A 16,553-nucleotide genomic window follows, 5' to 3' on the forward strand; every position below is an offset into this window, starting at 1 on the left:
TACACATTAAATTGTTATCGTTCAATAAAATATTGTAGGCTGGGGTATGCTATATTACTTAGATGAAATTGTAAAAATTTCCAAATGAACATGACTATATTATTTATTTATTGAATGAAATGGTTTATTGTTTAATAAAAGGTTTTGTATTCATTGCAAATAAGTAAAGAAGCCTGTTTATTATCTAAAAATGACTGTCCCACTACCAGACAAGCTGTCCTACATTCAGTGGCGCCTTAACCCTTGTGTTATCTTCGGGTCATTCTGACCCATCAGTCATTGTGACCCACCGTCGTATTGCGACAGATTTACCGCATACAAAGACAAAGTGAAGCATTTTCTTTTAACCGTTGGGCTGTCTCAGACCCCCCACATTGCAAAGGTTAAAAGAAAATTATTTTAATTTGTTTTTGTATTGGGTAAAATTGGGTAAACACAACGATGGTTCGTTATGAACCTTTGGGTCATGTGACCCGAAGGCAGCACGAGGATTAATGCGCGGGCTTACCTGGGCTTACCCCGGGGCCTCGACCAATCAGGGGCCTCATAAAAAATAATACAAAATAATAATGATGATAAACGTCCGTATTCGCGGTGTCATTACTCTGCTCTACAGTGGCATCTGGTGGTGTATGTGGAGGGAGGGCAGGCCCCCCCTCCCCCTTATCTAAACAAAATGTAACAAAAACTAAAGAGGGTACAATTTGTAGGGTGTGCTTGCTTGCGTCGGTTGCAGATGGGTCCATTTAATATAAAACAAGCTGAACCCCCTTTGAGACAAGCTATTCTAACAACGTTGTCACCGGCAGTATTTTTCAGATGGAATCGCGATTCAAACGGTACTGTACCATCTGCTAACTGAAAATATGCCCTCAAACGCGACTTTTTAGTCTCAGTCTAGAGCCCTGCGTGGAGAAGCTGAATTATGCTACGAGCAAGCTAGCCTAGCTGCTGTTGCTAGCCAAACTTCACTGAGGGGATTGTTTGAATGCGCCAGAAATTAAAAACGTTTCTTTTGACATAAAGTTTAGGCTGTGGCATTGAATACAGGGACGCACCACACAAGCTTGAGTTTAAATACATAATTTATTGTGACATTACTTACTGTATATGCAAGTCTTGAATTGCTTAAATGTATAATGCTGCTAGTACACCACGGCACGATACGATACTTGCTGTGCAACAGCAATGCACGTTGTATCCATGCGTCGTTGCTAACGTGTGCTGACGTTGTGAGTTCCCTTCGTTGACACAAGGCACTTTTGCCACAAAAACTGAATTTCAGCCTAAACCGTGCAACGGAATGTAAATAACAATACAAGCAACTCGTGCGATTAGCGTGTGGGGGGCCTCAAAAAATGGAGAAAAAAAAAGTCCATAGCCCAGGGGCCTCAAGTGCTATTAAGACGCCCCTGCCCACATTACCTGAAAATGCTGCCTGAGTGAAGGGGTCATGTTATGTTTGAAAGTGTGTAGCTTCTAAAATATTGTGTATTCCCATTATATTCCATCATGAAAATGTTCCTAAGCCCTAAAACGATTTACAGAAACACCACTGGGGTGAGTTAACAGTTTTTTTGTAAGTCTACTGGAGCCTCTACCAAAAAGTTTCCCACATTACCTGAAATCACCCTATATATTTTTTTAAATATTAGCTACACTACTACCTTGTGACGATGTGATCATTCATAATTGTAAGATGGTTGGTTTTAGAGCAACAATAAATACTTTTCATAAATCTATAATGCAGTCACCAAATTAAAAAGTATTGATTTACTGTTCCTATTGATTTGTTGAGGTGGATGACATCTTAAGTGATGCTTGGAATACCAATCAGGTAAGGCAGCAGGACTCATCCAATCAGCAGTGTGAGGAGCAACCTCTGCCACAAGGCCCTTGACAGTAGGCGGAGAGGTAGTCTGGAGCTGCTCTCTGATTAGCGGAACGATGGCTGCTGAGAGGAACTACTGAGCCTCGTGTCATCGTTTCAGTTCCGTCATAAAATAACCTGCAGTGCAGATAGTGTTTCTTAAACTGTACTCAATTCTTCTGAGGCTATAATTAAACAGCCGTTCAGTGTACCAGACGTACAAAAACAGGTATGTTTGCTAATAATTTAACTGTTTTCAGAGTTTTGAAAGCAACGATCTTTTGCTTTTAAATATGAATGAAAAGTAAATATATATATATATATATAAAATATTTACTTACTTTGAATTCATATTTATATACAAATTGCTTTTTAAATTGATTATTCTATATTTTACCCACTTATGTTCTTATGAGAAAGTTAATTTAACATACCGTACAACAGGGCTTTGTTAATTTGATAGGACATCTCAAAAATTGTAGAGGGGAGTTTCGAGCAACTTGCTCAGGAAATGGAAATCAGTTCCGTTATTGGTTATACGGAAGTTGTTAGTTTCGTATTGGCAATTTATTTGACGTTTTTCTAGGGTTTACCAGGGATTCTCTAACATAGTGTAATACAGACATTCACAGTTTTCAGTGTCATTTCGGTTTCTTTGTCATGCCCATGTTATTAAGTGATAAATCGGTCACGGTGTGTTAAGTTCTAAACAGACTCTTAAGTTTAAAAAAATCTATTTTGTAGACATTATATTGTATGTTTTATATCCCTGCAGACTTATGAAAGAAAAATATTTTTGCTGTTTCCTTTTGCTGTATGTAACTTTGGTCCTCTCTGTGTCTGGCCGTAGACAAGTCAAACTCCGTTCATATTCTCCTTCCCCTCATTCATCTCTCTCCAGGCAGACATGGATATTATTGAACCCATCTTGTCCATAGCGGAGAAGCTCTATGATTTGTGTAAGGAAGTGAAGGCCAACAAGGAACGCTGTCAGCGCTTGGCCGCTCGTGTCTCTGCTCTGGCAGAGCTGGTCAGAGTGATACAGAAGAGTGGATTTGGACCTAACCCTGACATCGTGAAGAAAGGTCTTAACGAACTCAAAATCACGCTCGAGTCCGCGCAAGGCTTGGTGCAGAAATATGTTGACTCACGTTTCCTGAAGCGCATCGTGCGGGCTTATGACCACGGAGAGGAGATTGGAAGTTTGAACGAGCGGCTGAACGACGCAGCCCAAGTGCTCTCCCTCGCTCTGCAGGTGGAACAGAGGGATAGGCATCTGGACAGTTTCAGGGAGGAAACTCGGAGGACACAGGATGAGAAAGACACCAAGGTTGATCGAATGGAGCTGGAGAAAAGTGAGTTTACTTTTACTAAACTGTCTGGAAAGTTGTTTACCCAACCAAAGTGTAAGTTGCCATATAGTAAAAACGATTTCACATTTAGGATTGGTTTGTCTTCACGGGGATGGTGAAGTCTCTCAGTACATCACCTCAAGGTTTGACTGGTTGCAGTTTCAAGGTCATGTGTATTTATACCACAGTGCTACAGACAGTGGAGGACACTAAGGAAAGCGTGGACGCCACTCAGAAAGATGTGCAAGATATCAAAGCCATGCTGGAATCCTGTACGTATTGTAACCGCGCTCCATAGACTTAGTGATAACATTTCTTGCTAGCCATGTTAGGGTAATCTTTGGTGAAATTCCAGTAGACCAACATAGCTACAGTGCTGCAGTAGATGCTGTGTTTTAGAACAGATTTAGCTGTGTGCTTCAGAATCGACTGATCAGAGTCAAGCCTCCTTGGTTTCTATATGTTTATTGTTGCACCAACCAAAGCAAATTCCTCATACTTGTAAACATACCTGGCAATAAACCAGATTCTTAGATTCAGATTCTCTTCCATGTCCATACGTACTATATTACTTTGTGTTGTTTGATTATTATTTGCAGTGAAGAAACCTTGCGTTTCTCCAAACATCCGAGAAATCAAACCAGAGGAGATCCGTTATGACCATCCTAAAGAGCCCTTCATGACTTCAGCCTGCTCACAAGTCTTCAAAGCAGAGTACAATAAATTTACGGTGGCTGTCAAAAGATACTCCAACCCGATGTGTAATACCCCAAGGTTTGTTAACATGTCCTGACAGATGAATACGGTTATGAATATGCCAGCATGTGAAAACAACAATGTTTTAATATTGATATACAAATTACATCTAACTGCTTTTTTTCCTAACTGTCGTATATAATTTTGTGTGTGTCCGGAATAAAGAAATAATAATAATAATAAATCCCTCCCAAAGTCAAATAAGACGCATCTTTCTAAAGGAAGTTGAAACTATGAGGCGCTTTGAGTCACCGAACATCCTGCGAATGTTTGGCATCTGTGTCCAAGATGGTGAGGGAACTACATAACGACTACAAGACAAGCATCACATGATCACATGGCATCACATGATCACACTGCATCACATGATCCTCCCTCCCTCCTGCCCCCTGCAGGGCCGTCCCCAGACTACCTGATTGTGATGGAGTACTGTGAAAGGGGCAGTCTGAGGCAGGTGCTGGACTCCCAGTCTAACTTGTGCTGGTACCGCAAGGCTCACATGTGTAGAGGAGCAGCTCAAGGCCTTTACAGGTAACATGGAATCACAGAAATTGAGCTGACATGACGACCTAACCGTAGGAACAACCCCTGCTGCTGTACTCTGAGCACTAGAGGATGGTAAAAAGTTGTCAGAAGATGAAGTAGGATAAAGCTACCAGTCATGACTTCCATTCGGTTCACTAGTACCCTAGTGTTTATTAACCGTACACCTACTGTATACCTCAGGGGCGTAGCCAGAATAATCTTTTTGTGTAGGCATAGAAAAATATGGATAGGAATCTTTTCATATTTTTTTACTTATTTACTTTGCAATGTGCACCCGGTGCAAAAAAAATTCGGAGATATTTTCATTTTTTGGGCCTGTGCCTACCCGTGGCTACGCCCCTGGTATACCTACTTTAAATATGTTTTCCATTTGAATGAAATTATTGGAGTGCTCATGTAAGTTAAGATATGTTTTACCCCTGCAGGTTGCACCAATCAGAAGAGAAGTTCAAAGTGCACGGATGCATCAGTAGCAGCAAGTTCCTGGTGGCTTCTGGATACATCGTGAAGGTACGGGTATAGACACAACTCAGGTGTGTTGTGCTGCATGCTCGCTCACCTGGCCTGTCTCTGACACACCTTGTGTCTGTGTGTGTTTCAGCTTGGTGGCTTTGAGTTGGCAAAGACAGAGACGTCGTTGAAGAAATCGAAGACCAGAAAGAGCAGCATGCTATGTTACAGCTCCCCTGAGCACCTGGAGAGCATCAACTGTCCTTACACCAAGGCCTCTGAGATATACAGGTCAGCACGCTCTAACACTGTCCTTACACCAAGGCCTGTGAGATATACAGGTCAGCACGCTCTAACACTGTCCTTACACCAAGGCCTCTGAGATATACAGGTCAGCACGCTCTAACACTGTCCTTACACCAAGGCCTGTGAGATATACAGGTCAGCACGCTCTAACACTGTCCTTACACCAAGGCCTGTGAGATATACAGGTCAGCACGCTCTAACACTGTCCTTACACCAAGGCCTGTGAGATATACAGGTCAGCACGCTCTAACACTGTCCTTACACCAAGGCCTGTGAGATATACAGGTCAGCACGCTCTAACACTGTCCTTACACCAAGGCCTGTGAGATATACAGGTCAGCACGCTCTAACACTGTCCTTACACCAAGGCCTGTGAGATATACAGGTCAGCACGCTCTAACAGAGCCAGACACAGATGAAGGATCGAGTGAGTGGGAGTGTGAGAGTGTGCGACATAAAGTGAATGAATTCTAATTTTTTTTTCTAACTTTATGAATTAAATTGATATCTGCTCTGCTCGCTTTACTTGACAGCTTTGGCATTGTCCTGTGGGAAATTGCAACCCGCATGATTCCATTCAAAGGTATATGTATCATATTATTGTATGATTTAAAAAATAGTGTATATATAGATGATGACTACTGGAAACTTTTTCAGTTTCTTGTGGTGACTGTCTTTTCAAAAATGTAATTTCAGATGCCTCAGTCGAGGAGATTTACCAGAAGGTGTGTGTTGACAAAATGAATGAGCGACTGCCTGGTGATTGTCCTGAGGATCTGAAAGAATTGATTGACGCATGTCGCTCCTATGATGGCTTCTTCAGACCAACAGCTGGAGGTAACCCAGGATAGGATGTTTCTAATAACAGAAAATCATTTTTTTCTTGTGTTTCTTAAATGCTCTTTGGCCTTGGAATGTAGAAGGTATATTTTAATCGTAAAGGTTAAATCATGCTGTTTTGTTCCACAGTGCTTGCAGACAAACTTCTTAAAGTCTTGGAGAATCTCGAAGACTGATGCAACGGATCATCATTTCTTAAACGGCTGGACCTGGAAGAGCAGGGAAACAATAAACGAAGATAAACTGCAATGAAAGCAATGTTGAAGAAAGATAAATAATGTTGTCTTATCTGAATATTATACACACACGTTCATATTTTACACGTATGTTGCCCAGAGTGTGATACAATGATAATCGAGGGGGTCAACTTCTTCTCAAGGGCGTAAAGTAATATTTACGATTACAGGTAAGAACGATGAATGATGTTGCCTACTGTCTTACTGATCAGTATTCAAGGAAGATTTTGAAAGCCTGGGGTCGGGGTAATACCGTCAGTGTAAATATATTTTATTTTAAAGCAATTGTTCACCTTGTCTGTCAGCACAAACTACGTTGGTTGATTATTGTGCAGCATGTGATACAAACTACACTACGATTCATTAAAAAGATTTATTCAAACCACTGTTTTAGTAATTCTATAAAGTATTCATCTGTGAAAGAAAAAATGCGTGGCACACGTTGCAACCCCGAGTTAGAAGTTTGGCTCAGCACCAATAATAATGGTGAAACATTGACTGGGCGGGCAATGAACACCAGCGCGGGAGTTCGAGCTTTCCTTTCCGAATGACCTGAACCAGCAAACACGATGACGCTGGAAGGAAAGCGATGAACTAGCAATCACAATAAACCAGTTTGTCAGTTCATTTAACACGCTGGCTAAACCATGTAGTGGGTCATGGCATTATATGGAATTTGACTGAAACGCCTATTTCCAAGTAAGCAGCTCTAGCTTGTATGCTAACCTTCGCTTTCAGAAGCCTTATTCACAGCACTAACGTTGCTAGACTAGCTAGCTAACTGGCTGTGCTGGTCTAATAGCTGTCTAGGTTAACAGGTAGCTAGTTAGCGTCAAGCTTGCCAGTTATTGTCGGAGTATCAAGCTAAGTTTTTTTTTCAGCAAAGGCTTGAAGGTGCACATAGAAGGCTCGATAACTAGTTAGATTAGCTGGTAGTGCATCAGCTAGCTACGATTTCCACAACATTCAGCATGAATTTAAGGCCATATGCTAGTGCCATGACAGCTAGCACTATCTCTAGCCTACACAGTACCAACAGTGGTGCTAGCTAGATAGAGTTGGTAGACGGTAAATAGCTACCTGACTATACATGTGAATTGCATTTCCCTCCGGTAACGTCGTTAACCTAACTAAATACAAATACGACACAATGCCCACATGGTGTGGATTGTTTTTTTCCTGACAAATTTCTGTTGCATCTAGCTAGAACACAGTATCTAGACTTGCTAGCTAGTTGGTAAGCTATCCTACGTTGCCAAACAATTTCCTTGACGATGACATTTTGCTAGTTTTAATATGAAACGTTGTCTAGCTAGTTAAGTTAGTACTGTGCAAGCTTATTAGTGATGTTATTTGTTTTGTGATCACGTTCTGATTTGCATCAAACCTTGCTAGTTCTGGCCACTGTGTTGTGGATAGTAGTAGGAAGCAAGCCAAATGATCTCGCTAGCTAATTTTCTCATTACACCAGTAATATAGTGCAAGTTCTACCACAGTTCAGCATTTCCCCCAAAACACTACATTTTATTAATTTAACAGCTTATTTTCCCCAAAGCGACGTACAAATCGTAAATAGAAAGTACAGCAGAATATCAGCTGAGCCTTGATATTCTGGCTTGATATTCTGGCTAACCCTACTGGATACTCCGACCACCGAATTACTGTTGGAAGAATCTGTCTATGTTAAACGTACCCCAGAGCTGCGCCCAGTAACCGCATGGCTCTGTCTTTTGATTACCATCCTCAGTATCCACCAAACCAGTAACCGCATGGCTCTGTCTTTTGATTACCATCCTCAGTATCCACCAAACCAGACCATCGTGTGATGGAGCTCATGGAGGCCATGGAAGTTGACTTCCAGCTGCAGGGCTCCAGTAGGCAGACCGACGCAGCCGTCCTGCCGCGGGTCCAGTCACCTGCTGCAGCACCAGAGCAGGACCAGGCCCCCATCATCATCCCCGACTCTGGCAGCAGCACGGATGTCGAAGATGAGGACGAGAGAGACGCTGCTGTCCGTGACCCACCCCGGCTACTGACCACCTGGGCTTTCAGCCGAAGGGCCGAAGGGGGCCTGGCAGCCCGGGCCACTGCTTCAGCCAGCCAGGGAGTGAGGACACACAGGAGAGCCAGGTACTGGATGACTGGAGCTCAGAACGACTGGAACTCAGCGCATGTTTGCTCTGTTGACCAGCCTTGAGCACTGCTACAAGCTAGGGGTGTAACGATTCTCAAAATCCATGGTTCGGTTCAGACCACTTTTTTGAAATCCATGTTGAGCTAATTTTACTGGCCCTGGTCTTAACCAATCATTCGATCATGACTGGATCAAAATAGTCACGTGACACACCCCGTTGGAAGACAATAAAATTGTTTATGTGTTATATTTACTAAACTTCCGGAACCGCGACACGGGACCGTGAACGTGTGGAGGTCGACCAATCACCGGTCTTGGTTTCAGAACGGCCACACCCCTTTTACAAGCACAAGCTGTTTGTGATTATGTATGCTGGCGTCTACATCAACTAGGCAACGTCAACCAGGTCTCTTCAAACCTTTACCTTGTGTGTGTTTCTGAAGGCCTGGTCTCAGAGTCCACTACCCCAGCCAGACCACTGCTCCTTCCGGCCGCTTCAGGGACTTCCTACTACGAGTCCCAGCAGCCAGTGCGGCGGAGCCTGACTCAGGAAGCACGACGGAGATCAGCGAATCAGAAGATGAGGCGGAGCCTCCGGCGCCGACGGAGCCTCCAGATCCCACGTTACCCACAAGCCCCCGTCTACCCCCCTCCGTCGCTGCCACCCCTCCACAGGAGCCCAGCCACGCAGGTACACACACCTTACTGCATACACTGAAGGTTTTCCAGAGGCCCCTTGGGTCGAATGCTTGTCAAATATATGTCAGTGTAGAGAGTTACATGCCACAGTGTTCATCCTGTCATCCCCACAGCTGCAAACACAGTGTTTACACTGTCCTCTCTGCTGGCAGTGGAAGAGAGGACAGAGGAAGAGAGGACAGAGGCAGAGAGGGCAGAGGCTAGAGGTCAAGTATCTTCTGAGGTAAGACGATCTGGAATATCCATGAAGGTCCAACGTCCTCTACTACAGGGCTTTGTCACAGGACAAACATCAAAGTACATCAAGTTGAATGTGTCTTTGTTTAGTATCAGAAGTTTTCTCAATGTCCGGTGTCCAGTCTGTGCTAGCTCCGCTGGCTGTGGTGGGGGCTCCCCCGAGGCAGGAGGAGGAGGGGGAGGGGGAGACCTGCTCCATCTGCTTTGAGCCCTGGACCACAGCCGGGGACCACCGCCTGGCTACGCTGCGCTGCGGACATCTCTTCGGCAAAACCTGCATCGAGCGCTGGGTGAAGAGCCAAGGCCAGGAGGCCAAGTGTCCTCAGGTCAGGAGCTGGGTGGAGGAGGGGCTTGGAGGAGGAGGACGGTCTGGGAGGAGGAGGAGGGGCTGGGAGGAGGGGCTGGGAGGAGGAGGAGGGGCTGGGAGGAGGAGGAGGGGCTGGGAGGAGGAGGAGGGGCTGGGAGGAGGAGGAGGACGGTCTGGGAGGAGGAGGGGCTGAGCTAGGAGGTGGAGGGGTTGGGCCTTGGAAGCTCTGCAGACGAGAGGGGGTCTGGAGGTTGGTGACCTGGCAAGATAGCAGCAGTTACAATCTTCAGTTTAAATAATCCTCCTGAAGTAATTTGGAACCAAAATGAACAGCATACCCCAAAATATGTTAAATACGACCTTAAACTATAAACTAAAATGTAATCAACTACTCAATGTTAAACCCAAGTTACTTAAAGCAGATGAGATAAACATCTGTGACTTGGCACGGTTAACACCCGCTGACTGTGTACCGAAATGAAAAGACTCTGCTGTGTGTCTGCAGTGCAACAAGAAGGCCAAGCGGTCAGACATCGTGCTGCTGTACGCGCGCAAGCTGAGAGCGCTGGACAACACTGAGCAGGAGGGGATGAAGAAGTACGTAGCTGCTCCGCACTCGCCCGCTGCCGGCTGGGTTTCACTCCTCCCGTGTAGCCGGGAGAAGAAATGGGATTTCCAGTTTGCTCGTGTTACAATCAGCTGTTACATTATCATCTGTTCATATATTCGGACTTATTAGCCATTCATAAATATGTGCTCCTCCTGTAGCCTACTGTGTGCTGATGACAGCCACAGTTCTATGATATAGGATCCACCTGTCTATAATAACAAACACCTGTTGGCTGTGTGTTGCGTGGTTAGGTCTCTGGAACAGGAGCAGTCCCGGCGGAGGAAGGCGGAGCTGGAATCAGCTCAGTTCCGTCTGCAGCTGCAGGTGGTGACGGACGAGAACGGAAAACTACGCAGGCAGCTGCAGGTAGGTCACCTGACCCCTGTTCACCTCACCTGACCCCTGTTCACCTCACCTGACCCCTGTTCACCTCACCTGACCCCTGTTCACCTCACCTGACCCCTGTTCACCTCACCTGACCCCTGTTCACCTCACCTGACCCCTGTTCACCTCACCTGACCCCTGGTTCACCTCACCTGACCCCTGTTCACCTCACCTGACCCCTGTTCACCTCACCTGACCCCTGTTCACCTCACCTGACCTCCCTGTTCACCTCACCTGACCTCCCTGTTCACCTCACCTGACCCCTGTTCACCTTACCTGACCCCTGTTCACCTCACCTGACCCCCTGGTTCACCTCACCTGACCTCCCTGTTCACCTTACCTGACCCCCTGGTTCACCTCACCTGACCTCCCTGTTCACCTGACCCCTGATTCACCTCACCTGACCCCTGGTTCACCTCACCTGACCTCCCTGTTCACCTCACCTCCCTGTTCACCTCACCTGACCCCTGGTTCACCTCACCTGACCTCCCTGTTCACCTCACCTCCCTGTTCACCTCACCTCCCTGTTCACCTCACCTGACCCCTGGTTCACCTCACCTGACCCCCTGGTTCACTTCACCTGACCACCTCACCTGACCCCTGGTTCACCTGTTCCAGAACCTCACTCTCCACTCTACCAGCACCATGGAGCGTGGAGACTGTCATCATTCCTGACATGGTCTCCCATGCTGTCCTAAAGGTCCTTCCACAGAAACATCTCCTGGTTCCTCTGTCCTTCCTCCTTTAGGAGCTGAGGACCCTGATGGCCCAGACAGGAGGCCGGTCATCCCAGACCCCCGGGGCCTCCCTCCAGGGCCAGAGGCAGGACGGCAGCCAGGGAGGCCACCACTACGTGTTCTCTAAGGCCGTGCTGGTTTCCCAGGCGGGGGGGTGCAGGGTCCTGTCCTACTGTGAGCCCCTCAGCTGCCTGCTGGCCTCGCAGCCCTCCCCCCAGGCCACCCTGGTCCCTGGTGAGCCTGTCTGGACCGCCACCCCATAACCACACTTCACTGAGGAATGATGCGTCTAGGTGTTGAAAAATGGAGTGTAATCTGTGACATCAAAACACTTTCGCTTCATGAGTTACCGTTAAAGCTGCATCATGATTTATTGAATTTTACATTGTTAGTTTTCATGGATGTGAAAATATTTCTGAAGGCGTGTTTTCGAAACATCTGGGAACTGGGTGTGAATGAACTGAAATGCACTCCAGGACATGAAAGGGATATTTCAGAACTGAATCAACCCTAACTGATCATCTGTCCTCTCCCTCTCTCACTGCTCTCTCTCGCCCCCTCCCTCCCCTCCTCCCTCAGGATGCGGGGTTAAGAAGGTTAGCACAGTCACCATGAAGGCCTGCCAGTATGTACCCATCCATATCAAGCAGATCCGAGGCCTGGCCTTCAACAGTCAGGCCGACAGCCTACTGCTCTCTGCTGCCCTGGACAACACCATCAAACTAACCAGGTAGCTAGCTCAGGACACCATCAAACTAACCAGGTAGCTAGCTCAGGACAATCCATCAAACTAACCAGGTAGCTAGCTCAGGACAATCCATCAAACTAACCAGGTAGCTAGCTCAGGACACCATCAAACTAACCAGGTAGCTAGCTCAGGACACCATCAAACTAACCAGGTAGCTAGCTCAGGACAATCCATCAAACTAACCAGGTAGCTAGCTCAGGACAATCCATCAAACTAACCAGGTAGCTAGCTCAGGACACCATCAAACTAACCAGGTAGCTAGCTCAGGACACCATCAAACTAACCAGGTAGCTAGCTCAGGACAATCCATCAAACTAACCAGGTAGCTAGCTCAGGACAATCCATCAAACTAACCAGGTAGCTAGCTCAGGACAATCCATCAAACTAACCAGGTAGCTAGCTCAGGACAATCCATCAAACTAACCAGGTAGCTAGCTCAGGACAATCCATCAAACTAACCAGGTAGCTAGCTCAGGACAATCCATCAAACTAACCAGGTAGCTAGCTCAGGACAATCCATCAAACTAACCAGGTAGCTAGCTCAGGACAATCCATCAAACTAACCAGGTAGCTAGCTCAGGACAATCCATCAAACTAACCAGGTAGCTAGCTCAGGACAATCCATCAAACTAACCAGGTAGCTAGCTCAGGACAATCCATCAAACTAACCAGGTAGCTAGCTCAGGACAATCCATCAAACTAACCAGGTAGCTAGCTCAGGACAATCCATCAAACTAACCAGGTAGCTAGCTCAGGACAATCCATCAAACTAACCAGGTAGCTAGCTCAGGACAATCCATCAAACTAACCAGGTAGCTAGCTCAGGACAATCCATCAAACTAACCAGGTAGCTAGCTCAGGACAATCCATCAAACTAACCAGGTAGCTAGCTCAGGACAATCCATCAAACTAACCAGGTAGCTAGCTCAGGACAATCCATCAAACTAACCAGGTAGCTAGCTCAGGACAATCCATCAAACTAACCAGGTAGCTAGCTCAGGACAATCCATCAAACTAACCAGGTAGCTAGCTCAGGACAATCCATCAAACTAACCAGGTAGCTAGCTCAGGACAATCCATCAAACTAACCAGGTAGCTAGCTCAGGACAATCCATCAAACTAACCAGGTAGCTAGCTCAGGACAACCCATCAAACTAACCAGGTAGCTAGCTCAGGACAATCCATCAAACTAACCAGGTAGCTAGCTCAGGACAACCCATCAAACTAACCAGGTAGCTAGCTCAGGACAATCCATCAAACTAACCAGGTAGCTAGCTCAGGACAATCCATCAAACTAACCAGGTAGCTAGCTCAGGACAATCCATCAAACTAACCAGGTAGCTAGCTCAGGACAATCCATCAAACTAACCAGGTAGCTAGCTCAGGACAATCCATCAAACTAACCAGGTAGCTAGCTCAGGACAATCCATCAAACTAACCAGGTAGCTAGCTCAGGACAATCCATCAAACTAACCAGGTAGCTAGCTCAGGACAATCCATCAAACTAACCAGGTAGCTAGCTCAGGACAATCCATCAAACTAACCAGGTAGCTAGCTCAGGACAATCCATCAAACTAACCAGGTAGCTAGCTCAGGACAATCCATCAAACTAACCAGGTAGCTAGCTCAGGACAATCCATCAAACTAACCAGGTAGCTAGCTCAGGACAATCCATCAAACTAACCAGGTAGCTAGCTCAGGACAACCCATCAAACTAACCAGGTAGCTAGCTCAGGACAACCCATCAAACTAACCAGGTAGCTAGCTCAGGACACCATCAAAGTAACCATGAAGTTCTCCCTGGACAACAACTTTAAGTTTACAGCTAGCTCTGTAAATATAGAGTGGCTTGTTGTTACACAGGATGCATTTTGTGGCAGCACAACATCCAACAGTCAGATGGGTCGTAAGGAACAACTTTGACCATTATTCAGCTGGGAGACCATCTGTATAGACCCTGTCTGTAGTGGCTAACATGCTAATGCTAACCCTCCAGCCTAATCACCAACACGGTGGTGCAGACATACAACACAGGCAAGCCGGTGTGGAGCTGCTGCTGGTGCCTGGACAACAGCACCTACGTGTACGCAGGCCTGAGTAACGGCTCTGTGCTGGTGTACGACACCAGAGACACCAGCACACACGTGCACGAGCTGCAGCCCCTACGCTCCAGGTCAGACTCACACACACACAGATCATATACTGTACACACACAAATCATATACTGTACACACACACACACAGATCATATACTGTACACACACACACAAATCATATACTGCACACACACACACAGACGGTTATGTAGCATTCAGCCGAAACACAGATGGAGCTCTTTGACCCCTCCCTCCCTCACCCCTCCCTCCCCACAGGTGTCCCGTTGCATCCCTGTCCTACGTGCCTCGTGCTGCCTCTAGCTCTTTCCCCTGTGGAGGCCTGATCGCCGGCTCCCTGGAGGGGGGCTGCTTCTGGGAGCAGCTGGACGGGACCACCTACCGACCACACCTGTTGCCCCTGGAGACCGGCGGCTGTACAGACATCCAGGTGGAGGCCGAGAGCAGGCACTGTCTGGTCACCTACAGGCCAGGTCAGTAGAGGGAGGACCACGGTGTGGAGCATGGGGGGGGGTGCAGCTTTGTGGTTAGTGTTTGGCCAGTAGATCAAAAGGTTGCAGGTACAAATCCCTCCCTTTACTGTATGTCGCTTTGGGGAAAAAACTGCTAAATGAATAAGTTGTTATTAAGTTGATTATTTAAGCAATCCTGTAGAGGAGGATCAAGCATGTCTGAAACCAGCTGCAGTGAAAGGTGAGTCCTATGACCTGTCTCTTCACCTGTGTCTGTGCTGGTCTCCCCCAGGGCGCTCCAGCGCGTACCTGCGCTGCGTTCTGATGGAGCTGGCCCGGACCCCCCAGCTGGACTCGGCCCAGGAGCCCAGCTGCTCCTGCTACCCCGTCCAGACCTTCAACGCCGGCGCCTCCTGCAAGCTGCTGACCAAGAACGCCGTGTTCAGGAGCCCGGCAGGGGGGGGCTCCTCCCTGGTGTGTGCAGGAGACGAGGCCTCCAGCTCCACCATGGTAGGAGATCATGAATGTGTTCTGAACAAGGGGTGCTAGCGGGGGGGTGGAGGGGCGGGGGGGGGGCAGGAAATGAGTGCGCATATAGACACTTAACTAACAGCATTGATCAAATATACGTGATTAATTATAAAAAGTGTGTGTGTGGAGGGGGGGGGGAGATTTTGCAGTTTTCAGAAAGTGTCTGATGCATGCCCCCACCCATGTATAATGAAACCTGTGCCCCTGATCCCACCCCTTCCCGTCCCGCCCCCGTCGGTCTCCAGGTGTGGGATGCCAGCAGCGGCGCCCTGGTCCAGAAGCTCCCGGCAGACCTGCCTGTGCTGGACATCTGCCCGTTCGAGGTGAACCAGGACAGCTACCTGGCCTCGCTCACAGAGAAGATGCTGAAGATTTACAAGTGGGAGTGACAGAGAAGAACAGGAAGTGGGAAGGACACACAGGAAGTAGGAAGGACACACAAACAAACCAGCATTCATCCAGTGTACGATTTAAGCCATTGTTTTGTATGAATGACATTCATTTGTACAGTCTCTTCCTGTCCCAAATAGACTAGGAGCACAACAGAGCAGAGATATTATTGTTTGGGTCAGACTTCCTAGTGGTTATTGTACTCTGCTGTTAGCAGGTAACTGGAGTGCCTGAACGGATATGCCACTGTCTTAAATGTTTACATTAAACTGTTTTCATCAGACGGAAGCATATTGAACCGTAGAGAAGATGATGGTGTTCCTGAACAGTAGTAAAGGGCTCAAAATGCCACAACAGATGTGACAGGAATATACAGCTGCAGTCGCTAGGCCTTGTGTGTGGATAGATTTAGAAGACCTGGTCTCTGCAGACCTGGACCTGGTCTCTTCAGACCTGGTCTCTGCAGACCTGGATCTGGTCTCTTCAGACCTGGTCTCTGCAGACCTGGACAGTGCTTTGTCTTCTCATGGCTGTTGGTCTGGTTGGAGTCAAGAATCCCTGAGCACGGTAACATCCCATATTCAGATCAATGCAGTTTTATCAGCAGACAAGACCTCAGTGATGGACCGTGTGTTAGAAAGATGGGCTGGTTTTGTCTTTTTATTTTCTCTACTTTGTTTCCAAAGGAAATTGTCTAAGTGCATATGTATATATTTCAGTCTTACTATTGTGTACTATTTTAAAATTTAATAAAAATTCGTATTCAATGTTTTCTGTGTGAGTAATGATTGTGATATGTTTAACAATTCTGTAATCATAATTACGTGAATAATAGGCTACCATCTTGTCTTTTT

General features: G+C 46.7%; 2 protein-coding genes across 3 annotated transcripts; both read left to right on the top strand.

Moving 5' to 3' along the window:
* The first annotated feature begins 1,961 nt into the window (after window positions 1-1,961).
* On the top strand, window positions 1,962-7,004 carry LOC134020757 (mixed lineage kinase domain-like protein). Of its 2 annotated transcripts, none has more exons than XM_062460975.1 (11): window positions 1,962-2,099; window positions 2,772-3,225; window positions 3,411-3,494; window positions 3,822-3,996; window positions 4,175-4,269; window positions 4,374-4,509; window positions 4,950-5,034; window positions 5,126-5,265; window positions 5,814-5,863; window positions 5,977-6,117; window positions 6,250-7,004. In XM_062460975.1, exons 2-11 carry the CDS (start codon window positions 2,778-2,780, stop codon window positions 6,294-6,296), a joined length of 1,401 nt encoding a protein of 466 aa, XP_062316959.1. In that variant the 5' UTR covers window positions 1,962-2,099; window positions 2,772-2,777; the 3' UTR covers window positions 6,297-7,004. The 2 variants fall into 2 exon arrangements, with proteins under 2 accessions (XP_062316959.1, XP_062316958.1); XM_062460974.1 differs by lacking the exon at window positions 1,962-2,099 and adding an exon at window positions 2,434-2,563.
* Window positions 6,867-16,466, top strand: rfwd3 (ring finger and WD repeat domain 3). Its single transcript, XM_062460973.1, has 13 exons — window positions 6,867-7,055; window positions 8,156-8,486; window positions 8,934-9,181; window positions 9,303-9,412; window positions 9,549-9,752; window positions 10,239-10,330; window positions 10,595-10,709; window positions 11,476-11,698; window positions 12,044-12,194; window positions 14,209-14,385; window positions 14,585-14,799; window positions 15,071-15,288; window positions 15,555-16,466. Exons 2-13 carry the CDS (start codon window positions 8,182-8,184, stop codon window positions 15,696-15,698), a joined length of 2,202 nt encoding a protein of 733 aa, XP_062316957.1. The 5' UTR covers window positions 6,867-7,055; window positions 8,156-8,181; the 3' UTR covers window positions 15,699-16,466.
* The last annotated feature ends 87 nt before the right edge of the window (window positions 16,467-16,553 follow it).

The sequence above is a fragment of the Osmerus eperlanus genome, chromosome 5, assembly GCF_963692335.1.
Source record: "Osmerus eperlanus chromosome 5, fOsmEpe2.1, whole genome shotgun sequence".
NCBI lineage: Eukaryota > Metazoa > Chordata > Actinopteri > Osmeriformes > Osmeridae > Osmerus > Osmerus eperlanus.